At 39.3% G+C, this 26,140-nt stretch overlaps 1 protein-coding gene across 2 annotated transcripts in view; it reads left to right on the forward strand.

The window, feature by feature from the left end:
• Window positions 1–1,307: 1,307 nt before the first annotated feature.
• The window catches only part of FBXO3 (F-box protein 3), a 36,809-nt gene continuing 11,976 nt past the window's right edge, over window positions 1,308–26,140 (forward strand). For both annotated transcript variants that reach the window (XM_012452316.3, XM_012452317.2), the window contains exons 1-6: window positions 1,308–1,435; window positions 4,949–5,038; window positions 7,261–7,424; window positions 19,146–19,260; window positions 22,104–22,308; window positions 23,872–23,917. In XM_012452316.3, the coding sequence (XP_012307739.1) occupies window positions 1,332–1,435; window positions 4,949–5,038; window positions 7,261–7,424; window positions 19,146–19,260; window positions 22,104–22,308; window positions 23,872–23,917 (724 nt within the window). In that variant the 5' untranslated portion in view covers window positions 1,308–1,331. The remainder of the gene's footprint in view (window positions 1,436–4,948; window positions 5,039–7,260; window positions 7,425–19,145; window positions 19,261–22,103; window positions 22,309–23,871; window positions 23,918–26,140) is intronic.

Raw genomic sequence — 26,140 nt, forward strand, 5'->3', positions numbered from 1 at the left:
TGGTAGTAAAATAAATGACAGGTGTGTGAAGTCCAGGTCTGTCTGGATTCCCCAAAGCCCCTTACACCATACTACTTTTGGAAGAACAATGGAAAAGAAGAAATCAGGCAAGTGATGTATGGATCCATTATACTTCTCCCACTCTCATTTTATTTTTATCTTTATTTTTTGAGACAGAGTTTCACTCTTGTTGCCCAGGCTGGAGTGCAGTGGAGCGACCTCAGCTCACCGCAACCTCTGACTCCTGGGTTCAAGCGATTCTCCTGCCTCAGCCTCCCGAGTAGCTGGGATTACAGACACGCACCACCACGCCCGGCTAATTTTGTATTTTTAGTAGAGATGTCGGTCAGGCTGGTCTCGAACTCCTGACCTCAGGTGATTCGCCTGCCTCGGCCTCCCAAAGTGCTGGGATTACAGGCGTGAGCCACCGCTCCCGGCCCCCACTCTCATTTTAATACCACCTAGGCAAAGCTGAAGAGCAGCCGTCTTCTTGCCTCCAGCAATTATGCCCTCTGGGAGTCTCAGTTCATCCCTTCACATGCGGGATACTTAACCCCGTGGGATCTAAACCTTGGCCAAAAAAAATTTTAAAGCTGGAAAAAATCCACACTATACACTTGGCATTGCCCTAATAGTCTGAAAATAACCAAGACAACCAAATTAAGGGACAGCGACTGAGACTCACTTCTGCACACATTTTACTTAGACGGGGAGGGTCGTCAAGTTATGCCCTCAATGATCATTTCCTTAATTTGGAAGAAGGGCCTTCTGCTGGCGTCCCTTGCTGCTTCTCAACTCAGCTCGTGGTGAGTGGACAAGTCTCGGAACGGCCCTGCTGTGTGCGAGGGACACGCGGGGCGGGGAAGGCTGAACTGGGAAACGAGGGGTTCTCGGGCTGGAAAACAAAGAGAAGGAATGGGTTTGGGGGCCAAGGGCGTGGAGGAGTGTGAAATTTTGAGCAAGGCTTCCGGATACTAAGTGTAAAATTTCGCAGGAGGAGCTGCGGAGACCGAGGCAGATTTGGCAACAGAGTCCTGAGCTGGCCAAGTTTACGATCCGGGATGCGAGAACAGAGCTGGAGAGATTAGAAGCGGAGCGCGAAGGAAGCAGGCAGAACTCGCATTGCGGGACTGGCTGCCGGCCCGCGGTGATGTGGGCGGGGCTTCCAGGGAGCCGCCCCTCTCGGCCCGCCCTCAGGGCGGGGCTGGCCCGGAGGTTGCATAACAAACCTGTGAGAGCGGCTGGGAGCGGCTTGGGCGGTGGGCGGGCGGTGGGGGGGCGGGGCAGGGGCGGGACCAGGGCGGGGCCAGACCTGAACCGGTCCAGGCAAGATGGCGGCCATGGAGACCGAGACAGCGCTGTTGACCCTAGAGTCGCTGCCCACCGATCCCCTGCTCCTCATCTTATCCTTTTTGGACTATCGGGACCTAATCAAGTAATGGGACGACGTGCATGGCAGGGGTGGGGGCACGGAGAGAGGAGGCGGTGAGGCAGAGGGACGGGGGCCGGGGCCGCTGACAGGACTCCGGCTCCCGCGGCACGAGAAGGTGACGCTAGGGCCGCCCTCATCCTGCAGAGCTACAGGGGGCCGGGGCGAGACGGGGGCGGAAAGGGCCTCGTCCAGAGTCTTCCTCTGGTCCTGGGTCCAGGCGTGCGAAGCGACTAGAGCTCTCTCTCCCAGGCCTCGGCGAGGCCCACTTTCAAGAGAAGGAGGTAGTGACCCTCGTACCTCCCCGCCGCGTCCCGCGGACCGCCGCGGGTCCCGCAGGTGCCCGCCCTGTCGGGGTCGGTCCCAGCTGCTGTGTAAAAGCCCCTGTCCGGACCAGGCGCTCTTCTCTGCTGGGTCCGGGGCCTGCAGAGTCTGGCGTCGGCGTGGGCAGGTGGGGCAAGCGAGAGGAGGAGGTAGGCAACCCATGACTCCCCTGGCGCGACTTCCCCAGCGCCAGAATCGCTGTCAGGGCTCACTTTCGGACTTCAGTATGTGAGAACTGTTTTGCTCTCAGCATTGCTCCTTACGATTTGATGCTGGATTTTGTGTTTTCGTACTGACTTCCGGTGATGCCATACCGGTGACTGTCTTATCTCCTGGACACCTTGGGTTTCCCACACTACTAGCATCTGTTCCAAAAATAAACACCGGTTGCTGATAAGGGTGGTTCAATGCCCAGTTCCTTCAGAACTTAGGACTGTCTGGGATGGTGGAAGAAATGGCGCTCCCAGCCCGCCCCCCAGCTGTCAGGATTGTTTACATCCTTGACAGGGGGTGGCATGGCTGTGAGTTTCCTGTGCTACCATATATATTTGCAGAGAATGCAAAGTCGCGCTCTTAGGATAGATGGGCGAGATTTGTTTTGTGTTTTGGATTAACCATTGGATTCTAGCCATTTGATGATTGTGCCTTGTGTTATTAGAGGTCCTTTTATAAATACAGATTTCTTGGAGTTACGGATAGTTGTTGGCCTAGCTCAGAGGTGATAGAGGGATACCTCAAGTTTCTGTTCACTACCTGTACTAGTCGCTACTGGTACCTGCTAGCACTTTTATTTTTCTAGAAAATACAATTTAACGAACAACCTCCAACTTTTGATTGCTGCCAGAGTGATCTTTCTAAGACACATCTGGTTGTCATTCTCCTGAAAACCCGTGACACCCCTATGTTTACAGACTGTACCATAAACTTCTGGGGCATTGAAGGTTCTTATCATCTGGCTTATTATCTAAGGTCCTCCAGGCCTCATTTCTCTTCCACTATCACTTTTGCACCATCCACTCTAGCCAAATCAGACCTCTGCCAGCATACAGCACACTTGCACTTTTTTTTTCCTGTGGCTCCAGCTCTCGACCCTGCCTGGAATGCCTTGCCTACCTCTTCTCAACCTGGCAAGGTGGAGAAGACACCCTCTCTACCTTCTTCCTGCAGCATTGATTTGCCATGCCAGGTAGATGGTGCACTTCTCGATTGTAAGGACTACCTTGCTTATTTTTGTATTCAACAGATTTTTTTTTCCAAGGGCCAGCTATGTGCCAGCCTGTTAAGTGTTGAGGGTACAGTAGTGAACAACGCAGCTAAGGCAACTCTTACGGATCTTACAGTCCAGTGGGCAAGCGCATAATTGCAAGAGGTGCTAAGTGCAATAAAGGAAATAGATTGCTCTGTTAAGGAATAGGAAGGGAGAGGTGATCAATTCAAATTGGAAGGAGCTGCCATATATGAAGCAAGGGCATATGCAGTTCTGTCAGAGGGAAAGTATGTTCAGAGGTTGACGGGACTGCTGTTCAACAGCGTGGCCTGGTGGAGGATTATAAAAGGCTGGCATTGCTGGAGGTAGGGATTGTTTCACAGACAGTGATGAAATGAGGCTGGTGAGATCATGCAGGACCTTGGGAACCAAGGTGAGGAGTTAAGATTTTACTTTAAATGCTTTAGGTGGTAATCACAATTTTAAACAAGTGACATGATCCCTCCATAAAGGTCTGTGGAAATAAATTGAGTTGAATATCATTGAATTTTATCTACATAAAAGTTTCCAGTGTATTGCAGCTTTTTGTCTTGCACCATACAGCCCAATTTTGTCAAGGGTCTAGTCTAGTGATAAGCTCTGAAGTTTTTGGTATGTATTTGCTGAACTGGATTGGGTTGGATTGGATTAGTACACTGGAATCATGTAGCATCAGTTGCCTAGTTTGAATTGAGATTATCTGATAACTTCTCCATTTCAGCGTGCTTTATTCTGAAATGGAGTGAATAAGTGCCACACTGTGCATCAGAATGACCTGTGGCACTTTTGAACATATACATGCCTGAGGTATAGATCTCAGTTTAAACCAACTGGATCAGAATCTCTAGAACAGTAGTTTTCAACCTTGATGTGTATTGAACTCGTCTTTTGTGCCTGTTCCAGATTCTTTTATGTTGTTTAGCTCCTAGGGCAGTGGAGGGAGAGGAATCAAGCAGAGGGTATGGAAACTGAATCCACAAAACTAGAGGAATTCCTATGTTTACAAAAGTTAGTTTGGGCATCTCCTGAGCTTGGCAGAAAAGGATGAGGATAGTGTTTCTATAAAATCTGAAAATCAAACGAAGGCAATTTTGTTTACTATAGATTTGTTTTTAACACATCCTACTCATGGCCTTGACAAACCTGATGTGATTTAAGATTCTGTTGATTAGCTATTGCCCAAGTGAGATCTTTGAATACTTACTTTCTATTAAGATAACTTGTCATTTCTCTCCAGAAAGTATTGAGTCCTAATCTTAGGTTCATTCTTTTTACAAATTAATTATGTAGGGTAGAATTTACAGGATTGCAACACTGTTGTGTTAGAAATCTCTGTATAGTAAGAAAGTTATTTGCTTCTAACATTCCATGTTTTGGAGCAACTGCTAACTTGTATCAGAATAGTTAGGATTTAGGCACCCTCCATAGATAGACTCTCCAGTAGTTACTTTAATGAAAAAGTGGTTTTGGCAGGAATACTTTTTTCCTTTAAGTAAAAAATTTTATAAAACAAAAACAAATACAAGATCTGTGTATTTAGTAGTATAGATCTTACAGATCTTGGGGGTAAAAAAAAAAAGCAAGTCCCTTTGTTTATCACTGAATAACTTTCTTCCTATATGTAGAAATGATTATTATCCCAATAATAAGCATAGGAAGGCTCCTTGACTTGAGATTAACTCCAGTGGTATATACGGTTTATAGATATTTTTGTGAAAAATTACAACTGTAGATGTTTCAGGATTTGTGAACTCAGTTTCATTATTCACAAGGTAATTATACTAAACATGTTAAACAGGTTTTAGGAAATAGTTTTGTAATTATAAGGGTAATAAGTGAAAAATAAGAGAAACAAAAGACATAAACCAAAACAATGAATATTTTAATCTTTATTTTAAAATTGTTTTCTTACTTTCTTTTATACTATCGGTGAATCTGGTTACTGCCAGCTGTTGCTATGTCAGTCGAAGACTTAGCCAGCTATCAAGTCATGATCCGCTGTGGAGAAGACATTGCAAAAAGTACTGGCTGATATCTGAGTGAGTATTTGGGGAATATGGATTTCTGAAAACTGGCGTTGGCTTCTTCCATAACACTAGTCTGTCCTGATTCTCCTCTCTAACCCTTGTCTCTTTATCTCCTTTTGTGGGTCTTCTCGTGCCTCCTAGTAAATGTTGGTATTTGCCAAGGTTCTGTCCTTAGCCCACTGCTCCTCTCCCTCTCTGAAATCTACTGCATGCATTGTTGCTATTTATAGTGACTATTTGCATGCTCCTAACTCCCAAACCTGAGTCTCCCTCCCTCACTTCCCCACTGAGCTCTAGAATTGTTTGCACAACTGTCCGCTGGACCTTCTATTGGCTGTCCCACACTTATTAACTGGATTCAGTAAATGTTAACAAATTTGACAGAATCAAAGTACAGATGACAGAAAGTGGGAGTTGTGAAAGGTGAAAGAAATGAGTAGGAATGCTGATATCTTTTCTTAGATTGAGTGGAGTCAGGTAGTGACTAAAGTTGGTAAAGGAAGAAGCAGAGGTTTAAGCATATTATTTAAAGCTGCAAGCTTTAGACAGAACTGAAAAATAATAGCAGAGCTATCAAACATTGGGAGGAAAAAGAATAGGGTAAGGGGAATTTTAAGTATTGCTGTATCTTCCCATGTTTTCCCTTTTGGGGTATCAGTAGATACATGTGAAGTTGATAAGTCAAAACTAGAGGGATAAACATTTAGAAGTATAGAGGTAACTTCTAGAAATACCTAAAATTTCCTTTGAGGAGTTGGACTTAAAACAAGAGAATAGTTTTTCATCATAAGTTCTTTGGTACTTTTTAATTTTAATAATATATGTGTGTATTATTTAGATTAATAAAAAGATGCTCCCCTATCCTCTCCTACCCACCCCCCTCAACACACACAAACCTTGGATTGTTCTTTTCTCCATTTCTAAACCTACTCTTCAGCATTCCCAGTCTTCATAGCAGCATCATACACTCCGATCCAAATCAGAATTAGGAATCATCCTAGGTGTCTCTCTCTCTCTCACCACTTCTCTCTCTCACCACTTCTCTCTCTCACCACTTCTCTCCCTCCTTCTACATTCATCACAAAGACTTTCCAAGCCTTTCTGATTTTAGCTTTTGTATGTTTTTCACATCTTCATTTCATCTAGCTACCACAGTTTAGTTTACTATCTCTTCCTAGTATTTCTAGAAAACCCTCCTAATCTGCCCCTAGCAATCACAGTTCTGCTGTTTGTTGATTTGTTGATTGAGACAGGGTCTTGCTCTGTCATCCAGGCTATAATGCAGTTATACAATCATGACTTGCTGCAGCCTCAATTTCCTGGGCTCAGGTGATCCTCCCACCTCAGCCTCCCAAGTAGCTGGGACTACGCCTGCCACCATGCCTGGATACTTTTTAAATTTTATTATTTTTAGAGATGGGTTCTCAGTGTGTTTCTCAGGCCGGTCATGAACTCCTGGCCTCAAGCAACCCTTCCACCTCCACTTCCCAAAGTGCTGGGATTATAGGCATGAGCCACTGCACCTGGCCCAATTCTGCTCTTTTAACTCTCCTGTTAAAACCCATCAGTGACTCTCCATTCCCTATAGGATGAATTGCAAGCTCATTAGTGTGTTACCTTAAGGCCCTCTGTGGCTGCCTTACCCTCTATCACTTCTGATCCTTAATTTTATACTTCATTCTTTCTTGCTGGTTAGACTCTACCTTTTTTGAAGGCAAAAAAAAATGTGCCCTTTTTAAATATATCTTCAGTGGCTAAGTGGATACTCAATAAATGCTTGGGGAATTATACCAAATAGAAATGTTGAATCATGTAATTACTTTTATGTTTTATGATTCTCAACTAATTCAATGTATATATGTGTTAGATTAGTATTATCTTATGACAAGATTCTAAGTATTCTCTAAAACAGAATACATGATGCCTTTAAAAGTTTATAATTGGTATATAAGTTGAAATTTATACCTTATTACTATATTTTATTAAAGATTAGAAAACTGACAAAAATAAGTAGAAAGAAAATGAGTGACTAACAGTTCCACCATGCCAGCAGTAACTTTTGTTAAAATTTTTGATGTATATATCACTTTTTGCTATTTGATCTTCATTTGTGGCTAAAATATAATAAATGAAAAGGAAGGGAAAAGTAAAAATTCCTATATGTTGTAAGTATCTAAAATATATGCTAATATTATTTTAAAAGATTTAAAATCTCATGTTTTTCATCTATTTAGGGAAGAGAAAACACAGAAGAATCAGTGTTGGAAATCTCTCTTCATAGATACTTACTCTGATGTAGGAAGATACATTGACCATTATGCTGCTATTAAAAAGGCCTGGGATGATCTCAAGAAATATTTGGAGCCCAGGTGTCCTCGGATGGTTTTATCTCTGAAAGGTACTGGGAATGCAGGATCTTTTTCCCTGTTTTCATTGCTATTAGTATAAATAGGTTAGTTTAAATAACTTTGAATCTCTGTCATCTACACAACTGTGTTAATCCAACCTTTTCTGTGATTTGCTGTTCATATTTGGCCATGGAAGTAGGACTTTCACTCTAGTGCCTACCCTGTTTTTTCTCAGCCTTGGGACCCACGTGGTTATTTATCAGAAGGAAAAGCTGAACTTTTATCCTTATATTTATATTCTATTAAGAAAGTAGTAATGCTAAGATTGCGTGAGAATAACTATGGTGATTTCTTTAAAAAAAATTTTTTTTTTTCAAGACAGAGTCTTGCTCTGTCACCAGGCTGGAGTGCAGTGGTCCAATCTTGGCTCACTGCAACCTTCACCAAGTGTAAGCAATTCTCCTGCCTCAGCCTCCTGAGTAGCTGGGACTACAGGTGTGCACCATCACTCGCAGCTAATTTTTGTATTTTTAGTAGAGACGGGGTTTCACCATATTGGTCAGGCTGGTCTTGAACTCCTGACCTCGTGATCGATCTGCCTCAGTCTCCCAAAGTGCTGGGATTACAAGCATGAACCACCATGCCCAACCAAAAGATTTTTTTTAATTGTGAAATTTTTGCCTATTGTATCAATACTCTTTCCTATTTTCACTACAAATAAATGTTTGATAGTCTAATATTCAGAAAGACCCTTGGTCTTTACCTGTGTAAGAGCAGCCTAGTAGAGTAAGGAAAACTTTTATCCTTATTTTGACACTTACAAAATAGTAGAACTAATATTTGAACTGAGGTCTGTGTGACTCCAGAATATGCTCTGTTACACTTTTGTTGTCCAATTTTGGCAAGAAATGTTAAGCTATTCCATTAATTTGATTTAATTAATGCTAATGAAAATACACAGACTGTAGATATATTGCTACTTCCCTGCTTTACCCTCCAAGTTGTTTTTCAGATTTCTACACTGAAAGGCATTGTATAGATGTTTGGTTTTGCTGGGCTAAAATTGGAATCAGTTCTTCTCAAATATTTTCCTTTCTTTAAAACTAAATACTCTTTTGAAAGAGTATTCCTTTTGCATTTTATGTTTCCTTTCTAATTTCCTATGCAAATATTACTTTCATACAAATCATGGTTGCATGACCAAGTGCTTAAAACTGAATTGCTAGAAGGTGGAAGAAAGAATGATTTTGCAGAGAGAATAGAGCTTTGAAGGAAAGTACCCTTGATTAATATTTTGAATAGCTTCTTTTCTTAGGAGAAAATAATACTACTTTACTTGGTATGTAAGGTTAATATTTCAAGAGGAAAATAAATCTGAATATAGGTATTTGGTGATGATAAGGTAAGGGCTTACAGTAGCTATTATTAATTAAACACAAAGCTAGGCACTGGCTAAGTATTTCTTCAGTATTACTCCATTTAATTGCAAAAGTCCTATGGGATAAATAATTACTATTCTCATTTCATAGGTGGATTGTCTAAGGCATAAAAAAAAAAAAAACTAAATTATTTAACCATCACAAAGGAAAAGGCAAAACTAGGATTTGGATATAGAGCTGACTTCAGAGCTATGGTCTTAACATTGACTGAAGGGAGACAGGACCTATCCTATTATGTTTAGAATGTCTTAGAATGTCTATTGGACTAGAAGAGCTAGTCCAAATATTAGGACATTTGAAATATGATATGGTATATGGTTCTGCTCTTAGGCCCAGAGCTATCAAGAAGATAAAACTAAGGATATGTAATTGCTGCTGCTGCTGCTGCTTTTCTTTTTCTTTCTTTCTTTCTTTTTTTTTTTTTTTTTTTTTTTCTTTTTTGGTGCATTCAGTTTGGCATTTCCAGGCTCCCTATACTACCTAGCAGTTGGAGGTGTGGTTGTCAGAAAATTCCTTGACAGCTCCTGTTTTACTTCACGGTGCCAGTTCTCTTGGACTTTGTCATGAGTTGAAATAGAATAAAGACTCTTTGATATCTGCAGTGCTGGGGGTTCTTGGAACCCTGGGCTTATGAATATTAGAACCAAGTCAGGAACCTAGCTGCTTGCCTCAGCTGCCACAGTCTCTGATTCAATTGCAAGGTTATAGAGGTTGCAGATAAAAAGGAAAATCAGGAAGCAAATAGGCATTGGGCTTGGGAAAATTTTATGGAGCATCTTGAAATTTTGATATATTAACATTGTTGTTACATGTCTTCAAATCTCATATTTACCTTAAGTGTTACCTTAGAATTTTAGAGTTGGAAGGCACCTTAGAGACTGTTTCGACCAGGGATTGGCAAACTTTTTCCAGGACCAGATAATAAAATTTTAGGCTTTGTGGGACACATGGTCTCTGTCACAACTCTTCAACTCAGCTGTTGTTGTGGGAAAGCAGCTGATGATTATGCATAAACAAATGGGTGATAAATAAATGGGGTTGCTGTGTTCCAATACAACTTAATTTGTACAAGGAGGCAGCAGGCCAGGATTTGAAGTGTGGGCTATGATATGCCCATTATGATTTATGCTAGTACCCCCATTTTGTAGTTGAAGAAACATACCCAGAGAGTTTAGGTGGCTCATGCAAAGTCTCAAACTAGTGACCAAGATACAACTCTGATCTAGGCTTCTTGGCTCTTAGTAACTTTTTCACTGTTTCCTTCTATGAGTGTTCACCGAGTGCCAGTAAAGCACTTTATTAAACATGTGAAGTCTTATTTAATCCTCACTGTAATTCTCTCAGGTAGGTGGTATTATACCCCTTTTGAGGTTGAAAAAACAGGGTAAAAGAGGTGAAATAACTTGCCAGAAATCATGCGGTCAGTGTGTATGACAAAGCAATCCATTTTTGCATTGCTATAAATAAATATCTGAGTCTGGGTAATTTACAAGACAAGAGGTTTAATTGGTTCACAGTTCTGCAGGCTGTAGAGGAAGCATGGCAGCATCTGCTTTTAGGGAGGCCTCAGGGAACTCATGGGGAAAGCAAAGAGTGAGCAGGTGTGTCATATGGCAAAAGAAAGATCAAGAGGGAGAGATGGAGGTGTGACACACTATTAAACAGCCAGATCTCATGAGAAGTCACTATCTTGAGGACAGCACCAAGGGAAGGATGCTAAACCATTCATGAGAAAAAATCCACCCCCATGATCCAATCACCTCCCATCAGGCCCCACCTCCAATATCGGAGATTTCAATTCAACATGAGATTTGGGAGGGGACAAATATACAAACTGTGTCAAAGTAGTGGAGCAAAGATTAACTTTGGCCTTTCTGCCTCCCAAATTCTATTATAGTAGGATACCTCTTTCAGTCTTGATTTTACTGTACTGTAAACATATATTTCCTTTTAGTTTTCTTCTTGCTGTGTTTATTTTTATCTCTTTATCTTCTTCAAGAAATTCTCAGTTTCTTAATGTTACATGATAAATGTCTAACATGTGGCATGCACCATATAAATATTAGTTTCTTTCCTCATCCAGTAGTTCAGGTTGCCATTCAACTTGGTTTCTTTTATACTAAAATTTCTCTTTTTTTAAATGAACTTTTCATTTTGGAGTAATTTGAGATTTACAGAAAAGTTGCAAAGATAGTTCGGAGAGTTCTATACACCCTCACCCAGTTTTAGTTACCCTTATATATCCCACTGTGGGACATTTATGAAAACTAAAACATCTTCATTGGCACATTACTATTAACTAAACTCCAGGCTTCACTTGAATTTCACCAGATTTTCCATTATTGTTCTTTTTCTGTTCCAGGATCCAGTCCAGAATACCACATTGCATTTAGTTGTCATGTCTCCTTAGTGTTCTCTAATCTGTGGCAGTTTCTTTGTCTTTTATGACCTTGACAGGTGGTTTTCTTTTTTTTTTTTGAGACAGTCTCCCAGGATGGAGTATAGTGGCACAATCTTGGCTCACTGCAACCTCTGTCTCCCAGGTTCAAGTGATTCTCCTCCCTCAGCCTCCTGAGTAGCTGAGACTACAGGCACATACCACCACAACCGGGTTATTTTTGTATTTTTAGTAGAGACAGGGTTTCATCATGTTGGCCAGGCTGGTCTTGAACTCTTGACCTCAAGTGGTCTGCCCATCTTGGCCTCCCAAAGTGCTGAGATTATAGGCGTGAGCCACCGCACCCAGCCCCTTGACAGTTTTGAGAAAATACTTATCAGGTGTTTTGTGTTAGGTTAGTGCAAAAGTAATTGTGGTTCCTCAAACTGGCTTTGTCTTGATATTTTACTGATGATTAGACTGGAGCTGGAGTTATTTTTTTTTTTAGAAAGATTACTGCAGAGGTGAAGTGCCCCCCTCATCACTTTATATCCAGGGGTACATGATGTCACTAATGGTTTTAACTAGCATACAGAAATGGGCACAAATTGTAAATGCACAACTCATTGAATTATCACAAGATAAACATGCCCATTATAACACCCTCCAGATCAAGAAGTAGCCCTCCTCATATTTCTTCCCTCTTTCACAGAGGCAACCACTATTCTGATTGTTAATGCTATTGAGTAGTTTTCTTTTTAGAACTTTATGTAAGTCGCATGATTAAGTATTTTGTATGAATTATTTCTATTTTGTTTGTGAGATTCAGTCTTTTTGAATATAACAGAGTTTGTTTATTTTGGCTGCAGTATAGTACTTCATTATCTGAGTAGACTGTTCCTTCTACTGTTAATGGATATTTGGTTTAATTCTATTTCTGGCTATTACAAAGAATGCTGTAAATTTTTATATACATTGTTGATGTATATATGAGTTTATTTCTGCTGGATAAATATCTGGCATTGGGTTTGCCGGGTTATAGAGTTGCTTCTATTAAACTTCAAAAGATAGTGTTTATTTTTGAAAGTAGTTCTACCAGTTTACATTCTTACCAGTAGTTTAATGTTGTCATTCTCTTTATTTTAGCCTTTTTGGCGGGTGTGTAGTGGTGGTTTTAATTCACATTTCCCTAAGGATGTAGAATAATGACAGTTGTATTTCTAGCTTTCCAAGCCTCATATATCATGTATTTCTTTTTCTTGCCTTATTACACTGTCAAGGGCCTTCAGTACAGTGTTGGATAGGAGTGATGATGGGATAGTGGGCATCCTTATCTTTCTGATTGCAGAGGGTGTAGGACTGTTGGGCCCCACAGGGTAGTGGGGTGGCCCTTATGCTGTGCTGAGGTGCAGGATCCGAGAAGTAAAGAGACAGGATACTGAAGAACTGGTGAAGAGCATCTGGACTCCGCTCACGCCACCTGTGAGCTGAGATCAGCGAGAGTGCCTAGTGCTCAGAAGCATCTGTATTTATTAGGTACAAGCAGGGGGCAGGATGGTGAGTGAGGTCATCATCTATAGGCTTTGTAATAGGGCATACATATGAGTCACAAGTGAGGGGGCCACCCCATTATGTCACTTGGACAGAGAGGTGGGCCATGTGCAGTAGAGGCCCGTGCCGTGCGCAGTAGTAGAAGGTCGTGTACAGCAAAGGGGTCCACCCCCATTAGGTCACCGAGGCAAGGAGATGGGCTATGTGCAACAGGTGTCGTGCGCATCACTTCTTATCTGGGGGCTGGAGACTTCAAAGGATTTCTAATAGAAGGATACTGTAAGCCAATGCAGTGGGAGCTGACAGACTTGTGCTCCTCTCTTAAGATATTTATGGGAGGATAATTTGAGCTAGCACAGAGGGGAGAAAAGACTGACAAGGTGTACAGCCGCTGTGACTGGTCACACCAGAGGAGTTCTTCTCCCTCGGTTATTTCCAGGATCTCAGGCCTGAGGCCTACTTTCCACAGGAACTGAATGCAAGGTACTACAACTTCTTTATCAGGAGGAGAGGCTCTTGCTCCAAGCCTCCCGTACAGTGTACGCCCTTTCAGGCAGGGATGCCACCGCCTGGGTCTATGGTTCTTGTCCTGGTCTGGCTGTTTTCCCATGTACTGCTTCTGTTCTGTGACTGCTCTGGGCATTCCTCCTACTACATACTACTACTATGTAGTTATATACGAGGATTCTGTAAATCAGCACTAAATGTGTCAGTACAGCTCCAACTACAATACCTATATGATTATATAGAAAGATTATGTAGAACTAAGTATGTTAGATATAAGTATTAAGTATGACTATATAAGCTAGATATATGCAAGCAGTAAGTTACACTTCAGGCACTAATTCTATAAACTAATATATGATTATATATAAAGGATTATATAAAGGAAATAGCTGAGTAATAACACTATAAACTAAGATATTCTTCAGGCACTAATTGTGCCTGGGGTCTGGACAGTTCTCCTTCCTTGGTGCCCATAGGGGTGTTACCCACAGAGGGAAAGCGTTCAGCATTTCACCTTTAAGTAAGACCTTTGCTATAGGTTTTTTTGTAGATATTCTTTATCAGATTGAAGATAGTCCCTCTGATCCTAGTTTCGGAAGAGGATTTTTGTTTCTGTATTTTAAATGGATAATTGAATTTCTATCAAATGCCTTGTCTGTCTTATGATTCTCATGATTTTTCTCCTTATTCTGTTAATGCAGTGAAATGCATTAATTGCTTTTCTGAATGCTAAACCAACTCTGTATTCCTGGAATAAATCTACTTTGGTTGTAATATATTATCTTTTTTATATGTACTGGATATGATTTGCTAGTATTTTATTGGGATTTTTACATCTATGTTCATGAGAGTTTGGCCTGTAATTTTTCCTTTCTTGCAATGTTCTTGTCAGGTATTGGTATCAAGATGATGCTGGCCTTGTAAAACGAGTCGGGAAGTGTTGCGTCTTTTTCTGTTCCCTGGAAGAGTTTATGTAAGCTTGGTCTTATTTTTTGCTTAAATGATTAGTAGAATACACCAGTGAAGCCATTCAATTCTGGAGTTTTCATTGTAGGAGAGTTTTAAATTATGGATTCAATTTCTTTATTAGATACAGGACTATTGTGATTTTCTATTTATTCTTATGTCAATTTTGATAAGTTATTTTCTAGGAAATTGTCCACTTCATCTATTTTCAAATCTATTGACATAAAGTTTTTCACAACATCCTCTTATCTTTTTAATGCTTGTTGGATCTGTGGTGATATCACCTTTTCCATTTCTGATATTAATTATTTATACTTTTGCTGTTTTTCTTCATCAGTCTTGCTAGATGGGGTGAATTAATTTTATTAATCTTATCAAAGAACTGGCTTTTGCCTTTGTCAGTCCTTTACTGTATGTTTGTTTTTTATTTCATTAATTTCTTTGATGTCTTCTCTTTGAATTTACTGTGATTTTTTTTTTTCCTGACTTGAGATCATTACTTAGATCATAGATTCTCAGGCTTTCTTATTTTTTCAAATGAATTTAAAGCTCTAAATTTTCTACTAAGCACATTAGTTTGTCCTGTAAGTTTTAATACATTGCATTTTCATTACCATGCAGTTCAAAGTATTTTCTGATTTCTTTGATTTCTTCTTTAACCTGTGAATGATATAGAAGTGTATTATTTAATTTCTAAAAATTTGGGACTTTTAAAGTAATCTTTTAAATATAATTTATATTTTAATTCCACTGTGATCATAGGAGATACTTTATGTGAGTTCAGTCACTGAAAATTTGTTATTTTGTGGTCTAGTATATGACCTATTTTGGTAAATGTTTTGTGTATACTTAAAAAGAATTTATTTTCTGCAGTTATGGAGTTCAGTACTGTATATATAATTAGGTAAAATTTGTTAATCTTGTTCGAATCTTTTACACTTTCATTGTATTGTTTATTTTGTCTAACTGTTCTATTAGTTATTGAGAGAGGTATGATAAAAATCTGTTGCTGTGGTAGGCAGAATTCTGAGATAGCCCCAAAATTCCCAGGCACTGGTACATGCCTGGTATAATGATTTCTCCTTGAGTGTAGGTGGTACTGTGAAAATAACTGATTTTCTTCCCATTATTAGGTCATATTATATGAAGGGATTTTGCATATGTAATTAAGTTCTCAAATTAGTTGAATTTGAGTTAATTATTAATCAAAAAGCACATTATCCTGACTGGGCCTCAATTAGATGAGCCCTTAAAAGGACTGGGCCTTTCCAGAAGTCAGAGAGATTCAATGTGCCTCTCCTATCGACTTTGAAGAAGCAAATTGGCATATTATGAAGAGGGCCACATGGTAAAGAATGATGGGTGGCCTCCAGGAGCTGAAGGCCTCAGTTCTAAGGAATTAATTCTGCCAACAGCCAGTGAGCTTGGAAGAGGATCCTAAGCATATGATACATAAGATGAGATAGCAGCCCCAGTTGATGCCATGATTTCAGCCTTGTGGGGCCTGAGCAGAGGATCCAGTTGAGTCATGTCTAGACTTCTGACCTACCGAAACTGTGAAATGATAAGTGCTTTAAGCTGCTAATATTACAGCAGGAGAAAACTACAGCCACTGTGATTGTAGAGATATCTTTTCCTTGTTTTAGTTATCATTTAAAAATATATTTTAAAGCTCTTATTAGGTACATAAATTATAACATCTGTGTAGTGAATTTAACCTTTTTGTTGTTACGAAAAGCCCTCCATTAGCTCTAATAAAGTTGTTTGGCTTAAAGTCTTATTCATGTGATTTTAGTAGAGCTATTCTAGCTTTGTTTTCTGTATTTACTTTAAGATGTGTCTCTTTTATATAGTTTTTTATTTTTATTTTTTATTTTTTATTTATTTATTTATTTATTTTTTTGAGACAGTCTCACTCCTTCACCAGGCACCAGGCTGGAGTGCAGTGGCGCGACCTCGGCTCACTGCAACCTCCACCTCCTGGGTTCAAGCAATTCTCCTATCTCAGCCTCCCGAGTAGCTGGGACTACAGGTGTGCGCCACCATGCCTAGCTAATTTTTTTGTATTTTTAGTAGAGACAGGGTTTCACCATATTGGCCAGGATGGTCTCGATCTCTTCATCTCGTGTTCCACCCACCTCGGCCTCCCAAAGTGCTAGGATTACAGGCGTGAGCCACCACGCCCAGCCTAGTTTTTTGATTTTTATCTGGTCTGTCAGTTTGTCTTTTCATTTGATTATTTAGTCTATTCATATTTAATAGATTTACTAATGTGTTTGAGCTTAAATATACCATGTTTCTGTTTGTTTTTCTATCTGTTCCACCTGTTCCTGATCCTTTTTTGCAAACTTCTTATGTTTTATTCCATTCCTTCCTCCTTTCTTTTTTTAGTGATTATCTTAGAGATTACAACACTGCATCTTTGACTTATTAAAGTCTAAGATAAATTAGTATTTTTACCACTTCCTGGACAATGAAAGAACTTTAGAATGCTTTAACTCCAGTCACCTCCCTCCTGCCTTTTGATTTATAGTTTTTGTGATTTTGATTTTTAACATATTTAATTTCTGTGAAACATTCTTATTTTACATATTCAATATTCTTTTAGACTTACCTTCATATTTACCTTTTCTGGTTGCCCTTTATTCCTTCCTGTGTCTTCATGCTACCACCTGGGATCACTTTCCTTCCACCTGAAGAATTCCTTTTGATATTTCTTTTAACTGACTGCTGCTGCTGAATTTTTCTTTCATTTATCTAAAAATATATTTATTTCATCTTCATTGTTGAAGATATATTCACTGGATATAGGGTTCTGGTCAGCAGTAATTTTTCTTCACCACTTTGAAGATACCATTCTTCTGACTTCTATTGTTTCTTTTCTTTTTAAAGGCAGGGTCTTACTTTGTTGCCCAGGCTGGAGTACAGTGGCACAATCATAGCCCATTGCAGACTCCAACTCCTGGGCTCAAGCAATCATCCCAGCTCAGCCTTTCAAGTAGCTGGGACTACAGGTATGACACCATGCCTGGCTAATTTTTAATTTTTTTTTATAGAGATGGGGTCTCGCTATGTTGCCCAGGCTGGTCTCGAATTCCTGGCCTCAAACCACTCTCCCACCTCAGCCTCCCAAAGTGCTAGGGTTACGTGCATGAGCCACTGAGTCCAGCTAACTTCTACAAGTTTCTATAGAGAATTTAGCTGTCAATCTTATTGTTTTTCTTTTGAAGGTAATTATACACCCACCGTGCCCTCAGGCTGCTTTTAAAATTTCTCTTTGTGTTTGATTTTAGCAGTTTTCCAAGATGTATTTAGATAACGATTTCCCTTGTAATTTTTCTCCATAGGGTTTATGGTGCTTCTTGAATCATGGTTTGACATTTTCATCAATTTTGGAAAATTGTTTGCTGTTATCTCCAAATACTGCTTCTGCCTCATTCTGCTTTTCCTCTCCCTCTGGGATTCCAGTACATGTATCTTAGACCTTTCCGCCATGTCCTTCCATATGTGTCTTAGGCTCTTTTTATGTTTTTCCACCCCTTTCTTTCTACTAACCTGGCTTCTAGTTTATAATTCCTTCTTTAGCTTTAAAACTATGATTTGCTGTTAAACGCTTTCAGTGTATTCTTACTTTAGTTTTTGCATTTTTCAGCTCTAACATTTTCCATTTGATTCATTTTTATAGTTTCTAGTTCTCTGCTGAAATTCTCCATCTTGTCATTTAATTCGCTGAATGTATCAATTGTGGTTATTTATAAGTCCATGTTTATTAACTCCAATAATTATGTATTATGGATTTGGTTCTATTTTCTATTTTTTCTCTTTCTTTAGTCAGATCTTGTCTTTGTATAGGCCTAGTTGTTTTTAATTCATTGCTAGACATAATTTGTATTTTGGAGTAATGTTATTTTCTTATAGAGATTACTTTTGCTTTTGGCTAGCAGCTAGTTAATGGACAGATCACTGTAATGCAATCAGGGATTGATATGATTGAAAGCCAGGCTTTAGTCTTTGTGAGGACTAGTCTTATTTTCAATTCATTCTTTTTCCTAGGATGTGGTCAGTCAGGATCCTAGCCCAAAAACCTTGGGTTTTACCAGGTCCCTCTCTCCTTTGTGGATGCTGAACTCTGTTTTTTTTGCCCTCTAGCCCTGTGGTATTGCCTAAAGCTTTGCTCAGCTGCTTGGCCACTCGACCTCATATTTGCTTTCAGAATTGACAATTGTCTAAAGACAAGGTGGTTTCTGTTGCCTGGCTCACCTCTCAGTCTCCCTGTTTTTCTGGACCCTCTCCCCTGCTTTTGTGATTCTTTGAAAATTGTCAAGCCAATTTTTTGTTGTCACCATTCAGCTAAAGGTTTGATCCAACAACTGGTGGGCTGCTGCTGAATGTCGATCTCTTCTCTTGGAATTTGTTATTGTTTCCCACTTCTTAAAGCTAGAATATATGGCAAGTTTACAAACATGAAAAATAGAATTCAAGTTAATGACCTCCTCACACATGAGCCCATACCTTATATCCTATATTTCCCATTGAGAGTCAGTGTTAAAACTCTTGAGTAACATCAGTTTAGAGAACTTCCAGGGGTTTTGTTGTTGTTGTTTTTAAAAAAGCAGTATGAACATTTTAGATTTAAGAAATTTAGAGGTTTGTGTTATAATGTGAAAACATTATTGTGGATCTCATTGGTGCCCACTTTCCATGTTTTACTAAGTGCCAGTGTTTTCCCTGTTGGGAGGGAACTAAGAAATTTGCTTGCTGAGTGCTTCAAATGAGTTTCAATTCATTTCCCTCAATTTCAGCTGTATATTTTGGACAGAATTCACTCACTCTAAGATTGTCTCATTAGTTAGCAGATAAATTGCATTTCTTCTTAGATTTAAGGCTGTTTCTTTTTCTTCACAATTCACCTTTTTTTGGTGCCTTTACAGAGGGTGCTCGAGAGGAAGACCTTGATGCTGTGGAAGCGCAGATTGGCTGCAAGCTTCCTGATGATTATCGATGTTCATACAGAATCCACAATGGACAGAAATTAGTGGTTCCTGGGTAAGATATTCAGTGTTTCAGCTATTTTTAATGAAGCAAGCTATTTTTTAGAATGAAAGTAAATAAATTGTATTTGTAGTTACTTTTAACAAATTAAAGAAGCATGGGAATTCCCTTTCTCCTTTATAGCAATCCACAAGACAAAATCTATAGCTTGAATTAGATTTTACCAAAATAAATATATCTCATAAAAACATAATTTCTACCAACGCATCTGTATAGTTAAAATGAAGTCTGGTATGGGATGGGGAATGGGACATACAGTAAAAGTGAGTGTGAGTATATTTTAACTAAATTCTTCAGAACTCTTGAAAAGTGTATCCGGTTACCAGCTAGTCAAATTATTTTGGGAGCTTGATGCAAATTCTACCTACTATACATAAAAGCAATCATTTATTCAGAGCTGCATACACTACAATAAAGAAAATCAAGTTTTGTCATATTAAACACAGTCTATAATTGAATGGCCTGTTTAAAATTTAATTCTAAAAAATGAAGTATTTATTGTAGAACTTTTTTTGTTTTTTTCTTGAGACAGGGTCTTACTCTGTCCTAGCCTGGAGTATAGTGGTGTGATCTCAGCTCAGTACAGCCTTGACCCCCTCACCAAGCCCAAGATCCTGCCACTTCAGCTGTCCCAGTAGGTAGAAGTACAGGTGCACCACCACGCCCAGCTACTTTTTTATATTTTTTGTAGAGATGAGGTCTTGCCATGTTGCCCAGGCTGGTCTTGAATTCTTGGGCTCAAGCAATTCCTGCCTCAGCCTCCTAAAGTGCAGAGATTACAAGTGCAAATCACCGCACCAAGTTTTTTTTTTTTTTTTTTTTTAAAGAGATGGTGTCTTGCTATGTTGCCAGGCTAGTGGTCTTTAACTCATGGGCTCATGCAATCCTCCTGCCTCTGCCTCCTAAGTAGCTGGGACTACAGGCATATACCATTGGGCCTGGCTCAGCTTTTTTTTTTTTTTTAATGTTCGTTTCATAAACCTTTGTTATTTTAAATTTTTATTTATTATTATTATTTTTAGAGATGGGGTCTTGCTATATTGCCCAGGCTGGTTGGGCTCAAGGGATTCTCCTGCCTCAGCCTTCCAGCCACCATATCCACCTTATATTGTGGAACTTTTGGGTAAAAGTAGACCATTCAGTAGTCATCAAAATTCACCCACAGTTTTCGAAGGCATGTGCTTTGAAAGGGTCTACTCCTTCTGTACTTTTATGAAAGTAAGCTATTTCAGAGACATTGTGCTTGTGAAATGCTAATAGGAGTTTAAGGAGAACTTTGCATTGTTCTTATTGGAACCTGTTGTTCCTTTGTGTGTGAAGAGTCATGTGAGGCTCTGTTACAATTTCAGATGAGGGTTGAATGAGTACAGGGAATCCCAGAGGTGATCATACTGAGATTACAAGGTAGTATTCAGAAGTCAAATATTGGGAGCAGGGTGCGGTAGCTCACGCCTGAAACTAGCTCTTTGGGATGCCAAGGCAGGAGGACTGCTAAAGTCAGGAGTTCAAGACCAACCTGGGTAGCATAGCAAGATCCTGTCTCTATAAAAAATTAAGTTAAAAACAATTAGCCGGACGTGGTAGCATGCACCTATTGCGCCAGCTACTCGGCAGGAGCTGTGGCAGGAAAATATCTTGAGCCCAAGAGTTTGAGGCTGTAGTAAGCCACTGCACTCCAGCCTGGGTGACAGAACAAGATCCTGTCTCAAAAAAAAAAAAAAAAAAGAAAAAAGTCAAATATTGGGCATGGGTCAGAAACAGAAGTCAGTTAGGACTAGATAACCCTAAATTATTGGCTGTTTTTTTCTTTTTTGAGACAGAGTCTTGCACTGTCTTCCGGGCTGGAGTGCAGTGGTGTGATCTCAGCTCACTGCAACCTCCACCTCCTGTCCCGGATTCAAGAGATTCTCCTGCCTCAGCCTCCCAAGTAGCTGGGATTACAGGTGCCCACCACCAAGCCCAGCTAATTTTTTGTATTTTTAGTAGAGATGGGACTCCACTATGTTGGCCAGGCTGGTCTCAAACTCCTGACCTCATGATTGCCCACCTCGGCCTCCCAAAGTGCTTGGATTATAGGCTTGAGCCACTGCTCCCGGCTGTTATTGCCTATTTTTTCCTATTGAACTGAAACTTGACAAAGTTGAAAAGTTGTCAGATTTTAAGAGCAAACAGGAGAGAACTTTGTTAGAAGAGTTGCCTATTAGGCAACTCTTAGAGTTATGACTCTTAGAAGAGTTATGACTAATAGGTCATAAATTGCAACACAGGGATTTTTATCTATACATGGCTCAAGCATTGAGACTTAGGAATCTCGTCAAGGAATACCTTGATACCTATATTGCTATATGTATATTTAATGAGATTAATCTATACCCTAGGCATCCAAGTTTGTGAAAATTTGGACAAGGTTTAAGCTGCTTTACATTTACTGTCTGGTTGCATAGGGTAAGCTAAAGGTTGTATCAAGATAAAGGCATCAGAGAATTTGCTTCTGTAAACATTAAATTGGCCATACATACATGGCTAGCAAAACACTGGCAAATCAATATATCATGGCAAGATAGATTCTTGAAAACAATAAAACTGTATTTCTTTTTAAAACATTGCCATTTAGACATTTAATTAATTTTCAATTTAAATCAGAATCTTTTTTCCAATTGAAGGAGTTTGAATTAAATATTTAGAAATTATAGTGCTTTGGGTATTCTTGATTTGGAATTGTCATGTTAATCAGTGCTCATAAAGTTGTGAGTGGGAAATTATTATTCATCAGAAAGATGAAGCACAGCTGTTTGGCACTGCCATGTATTACATGTTTGAGTCTGTATGCTCCTCAGGTTATTGGGAAGCATGGCGCTGTCTAATCACTATCGTTCTGAAGATTTGTTAGACATCGATACAGCTGCCGGAGGATTCCAGCAGAGACAGGGACTGAAATACTGTCTCCCTTTAACTTTTTGCATACATACTGGTTTGAGTCAGTACATAGCAGTGGAAGCTGCAGAGGGCCGAAACAAAAATGAAGTTTTCTACCAATGTCCAGTAAGTAGAATGTGTGTTTAAATATGTCATTAAGATGTGTTCTGATGGTTGTATAAATGTGTGCATTAGGTATTTTCAGGATTATAGAATGGGTATAGAATATTACGCATTTTAGTTATGGACCTGTCAACTAGAGTTAATGTTCTGACATAATGGCATGGAATCCAAGAGAAAACTTGACAGTTGGACTTAAAAAACTAGCGTATCTACAGAGGGAAAGCTGCGATTTGTGTTAAGGTATTTTAAGGAAAACTAATGAGGAGTTTTTTGTTGCAATAATTAATTGTAATATATGTTTCAGACTTTCTAAAATTTAGCCTGTGAACATCCTTTGATTCATTCTCTGAGTGCAGTAAAAACTTAAAACTTTCTTCAGTGGTATCTGACATATCAAAAAATGTAGTTCTTTTTTAACAGACTTTTATTGTTTTAATGTAACCACAGAAAATATTATGGTATTGGTTTCATTTAATAAAAACAAAGAAATAATTTTCAGTTTTCAGTAATTTTTTAGTTACACAACCTTTGCCTTAATTTTTGCCTTGATGTGAACTTTTTACTCAAAAGAGAAATTTAAAATAGAAAATGCTTGGCTGGGTGTGGTGGCTCATGCCTGTGATCACGGCACTTTGGGAGGCTGAGGCAGGTGGATCAACTGAGATCAGGAATTTGAGACCAGCCTGGCCATTATGGCGAAACCCTGTCTCTCCTAAAAATAAAAATAAAATTAGCCAGGCGTGGTAGCGCATGCCTGTAGTCCCAGCTACTCGGGAAGGCTGAGGCAGGAGAATGGCTTGAACCCGGGAGGCGGATATCATAGTGAGCTGAGATCCAGCCACTGCTCTCCAGCCTGGGCAACAGAGCAAGGCTCCCTCTTAAAAAAAAAAAAGAAAATGCTTTTCATAGTTGAGACATGTGACTCTATATAACATTTTATATATTTAAAGAGCTTTTAGACCAGGCGCCAGTGGCTCACGCCTGTAATCTCAGCACTTTGGAAGGCCAAGGCAGGTGGATCACAAGGTCAGGAGTTCAAGACCAGCCTGGCCAACATGGTGAAACCCCATCTCTACTAAAAATACAAAAAAATTGGCTGGGCGTGGTGGCAGGCGCCTGTAATCCCAGCTACCTGGGAGGCTGAGGCAGAGAATTACTCGAACACAGGAGGCAGAGGTTGCGGTGAGCCAAGATTGCACCACTGCACTCCAGCCTCAGTGACAGAGCAAGACTCTGTCTCAAAAAAAAAAAAAAAGAGCTTTTATAGCTTTTAATTTTTTAAAGCATTTTCATACTTTTTATTTCATTTTTGACTTGATGTCTCTGTAAGGTTGTAGTATGGTAGCTTACTCTCCACTTACTGAGAGGAGTGAATAACCTAGAACTGTTCAGACCTCTCGACTCTCAATTCAGAACCCTTTCTTCTAGGATAACAAGCCATATATCTTCTTATCTCAACTTTATTTTTCTCTGTTTTGCCTCATCTCTAGGGAAAGATACAGATAATGAACAATGAAAAATAAAGTAAAATATGTTTTTATCAATTGTATTCTTTTTCTTACCTAGGACCAAATGGCTCGAAATCCAGCTGCTATTGACATGTTTATCATAGGTAGGAAAGAAAAAAGTCTTTTTTTCCCCTTCTTCCTCCTGGATATAATAAGAAAATTAAATTGGTAAAAGCTTTTTTAGTTACTTTAGCAGCTGGCAATTTCATACTTGGATTTATTTAAGGTTTGTTGGTTCATAAAGTACTGCATTTAGGTTTTCACTAGAACAGTTTTTGTTTTGAGTATTTTTAATTTGGAAAAAAAGCCAATCCTTACACAGTCTCATGCTCTGAGGACTCTTCTATAAGAAAATTAAATACGTAGAATTGCTGTGAATGTTATATATTTTTCTTAACACGCACATACATTTTTCATTCATTATATTCATGTATAACTGGAAATACAGATATATAAAGCCACTTTAAACGTTTTCTCTTTTGGTGGTAGTACAGTAACATTAAGATACTATCACATTAGGATAAGTTACATTAGAGACCTCCAAAGCAACGGTATTTAGGGACTAATATAAACTCTCTGCCTCATAAACTCCTAGGTACAACTAGTTTTTCTGGCCTTAAAAGAGTATTTTCTATAGGTTTTGAGAACTCTTCAATTTGTAAGTAACTGCAGTTCACTCCTTTGCTATTCATCCAGTTTTGTCTTGTTTACATTTTGGTCACCTAGAGAAGCTTCCAGACTGTCCATTCTGCTTTTTAAGAGCATTGCTGACATATATTAAACATCTCCATACATTAATAGTAAAGGGTCCTTGTAGACTAAGGCATTTGTATTTAATTCTGTCTTCTCATTGGAACTTTGAACAATGTATAAGTCTCTGTTTGTTCCATAGTATAGCACATTCGAGGTTCGTGATGTGCTTCACAGTATCAAGATCTCACCCTTACCTAGTAAGTTATAAAAAGCTTTTAAATATAGGTCCTAGCTTTGAGCTCACTCTGACTCATATGGTCTCTGGTTTCTAAGTTAAGCACTCTCTGGAGCTTTTGCATGTGCTCATTGCCCTCATTGGTATTTTTGCATAGCACACACTTTCAGAGATTACCATAGTGGCTGTAGTCCAGCAGTGCTACTCAGTTTATAAATGAAAGGCAGCCGAGCGCTAAGGTAAGCTGCTGCCTAGGCTCTATGAGTTCCTTACTCTTAGTTTGGTGCTCATCTGCCATGGTGTGGAGAGTGCTAAGGTGTCATAATACTATCCTAGTAGCCCAGATTTATCTTTGATCATCACTCCAGCAGAGTACTAAGGTGTAATAATACTATGCTAGTAGCTGGTATTTCTCTTAAAATGGGAGAGCAAAGCAAAAGATTGAGAGACACTGACAAGAGATGAGGTGGGAAATTAATGCAGGGAGGAAGGATGAAAAAGGAGCTTCCTTTCAGCTGTCTTGATAAAGCCCTGGAACTATCAGAGAGACTCCAACACATGGGCTTACTTTAAAAGGTAAATTACCGGGCCGGGCGCGGTGGCTCACGCCTGTAATCCCAACGCTTTGGGTGGCCGAGGCGGGTGGATCACGAGGTCAAGAGATCGAGACCATCCTGGTCAACATGGTGAAACCCCGTCTCTACTAAAAATACAAAAAAAATTAGCTGGGCATGGTGGTGCATGCCTGTAATCCCAGCTACTCAGGAGGCTGAGGCAGGAGAATTGCCTGAACCCAGGAGGCGGAGGTTGCAGTGAGCAGAGATCGTACCACTGCACTCCAGCCTGGGTAACAAGAGCGAAACTTGGTCTCAAAAAATAAATAAATAAATAAAAATAAAAGGTAAATTACCTTAGAACAAATAAATTGCATCTTGATTCAGCTAATTTTGGATTTCTTAGAATGTTTGGTAACACATAAAATGGCATATCCTGCTGTTCAGTGTGCTATTAATAGATATTTTAAAAAACTGGCATCTGTCAGATAAGTTTAGTAGTGAATGCAGCCTAGTCTGTCCTCATCTTGAAGAACACACTCTGGTATGTATTGTAATAGATTAAGGTAGATTAAAATACACAAGGCCAATTTTTTTTTTATGTAAACCACAAATTTGTTTTTACTTATGTAAGATTTTTTTTCCACAAAGTATACATATATATGATTTTTAAAAACTCTTTCAGAGAAATTACTAGTGCTAAAAACATAAAACTATACCTTCTATGAATTTTAATGATATTATTTATATAGCTTCTTAATATCTTACTCAAAGTGGGTACATGATCAGTGATCCTTGAATACAATGGTGCTTACTAAATAATGGGTCAGAATGGGTCATTAATA

Source organism: Aotus nancymaae, unplaced genomic scaffold, assembly GCF_030222135.1.
Source record: "Aotus nancymaae isolate 86718 unplaced genomic scaffold, 86718_ANA_hifiasm-v0.15.2.pri h1tg000059l, whole genome shotgun sequence".
Classification (NCBI taxonomy): domain Eukaryota; kingdom Metazoa; phylum Chordata; class Mammalia; order Primates; family Aotidae; genus Aotus; species Aotus nancymaae.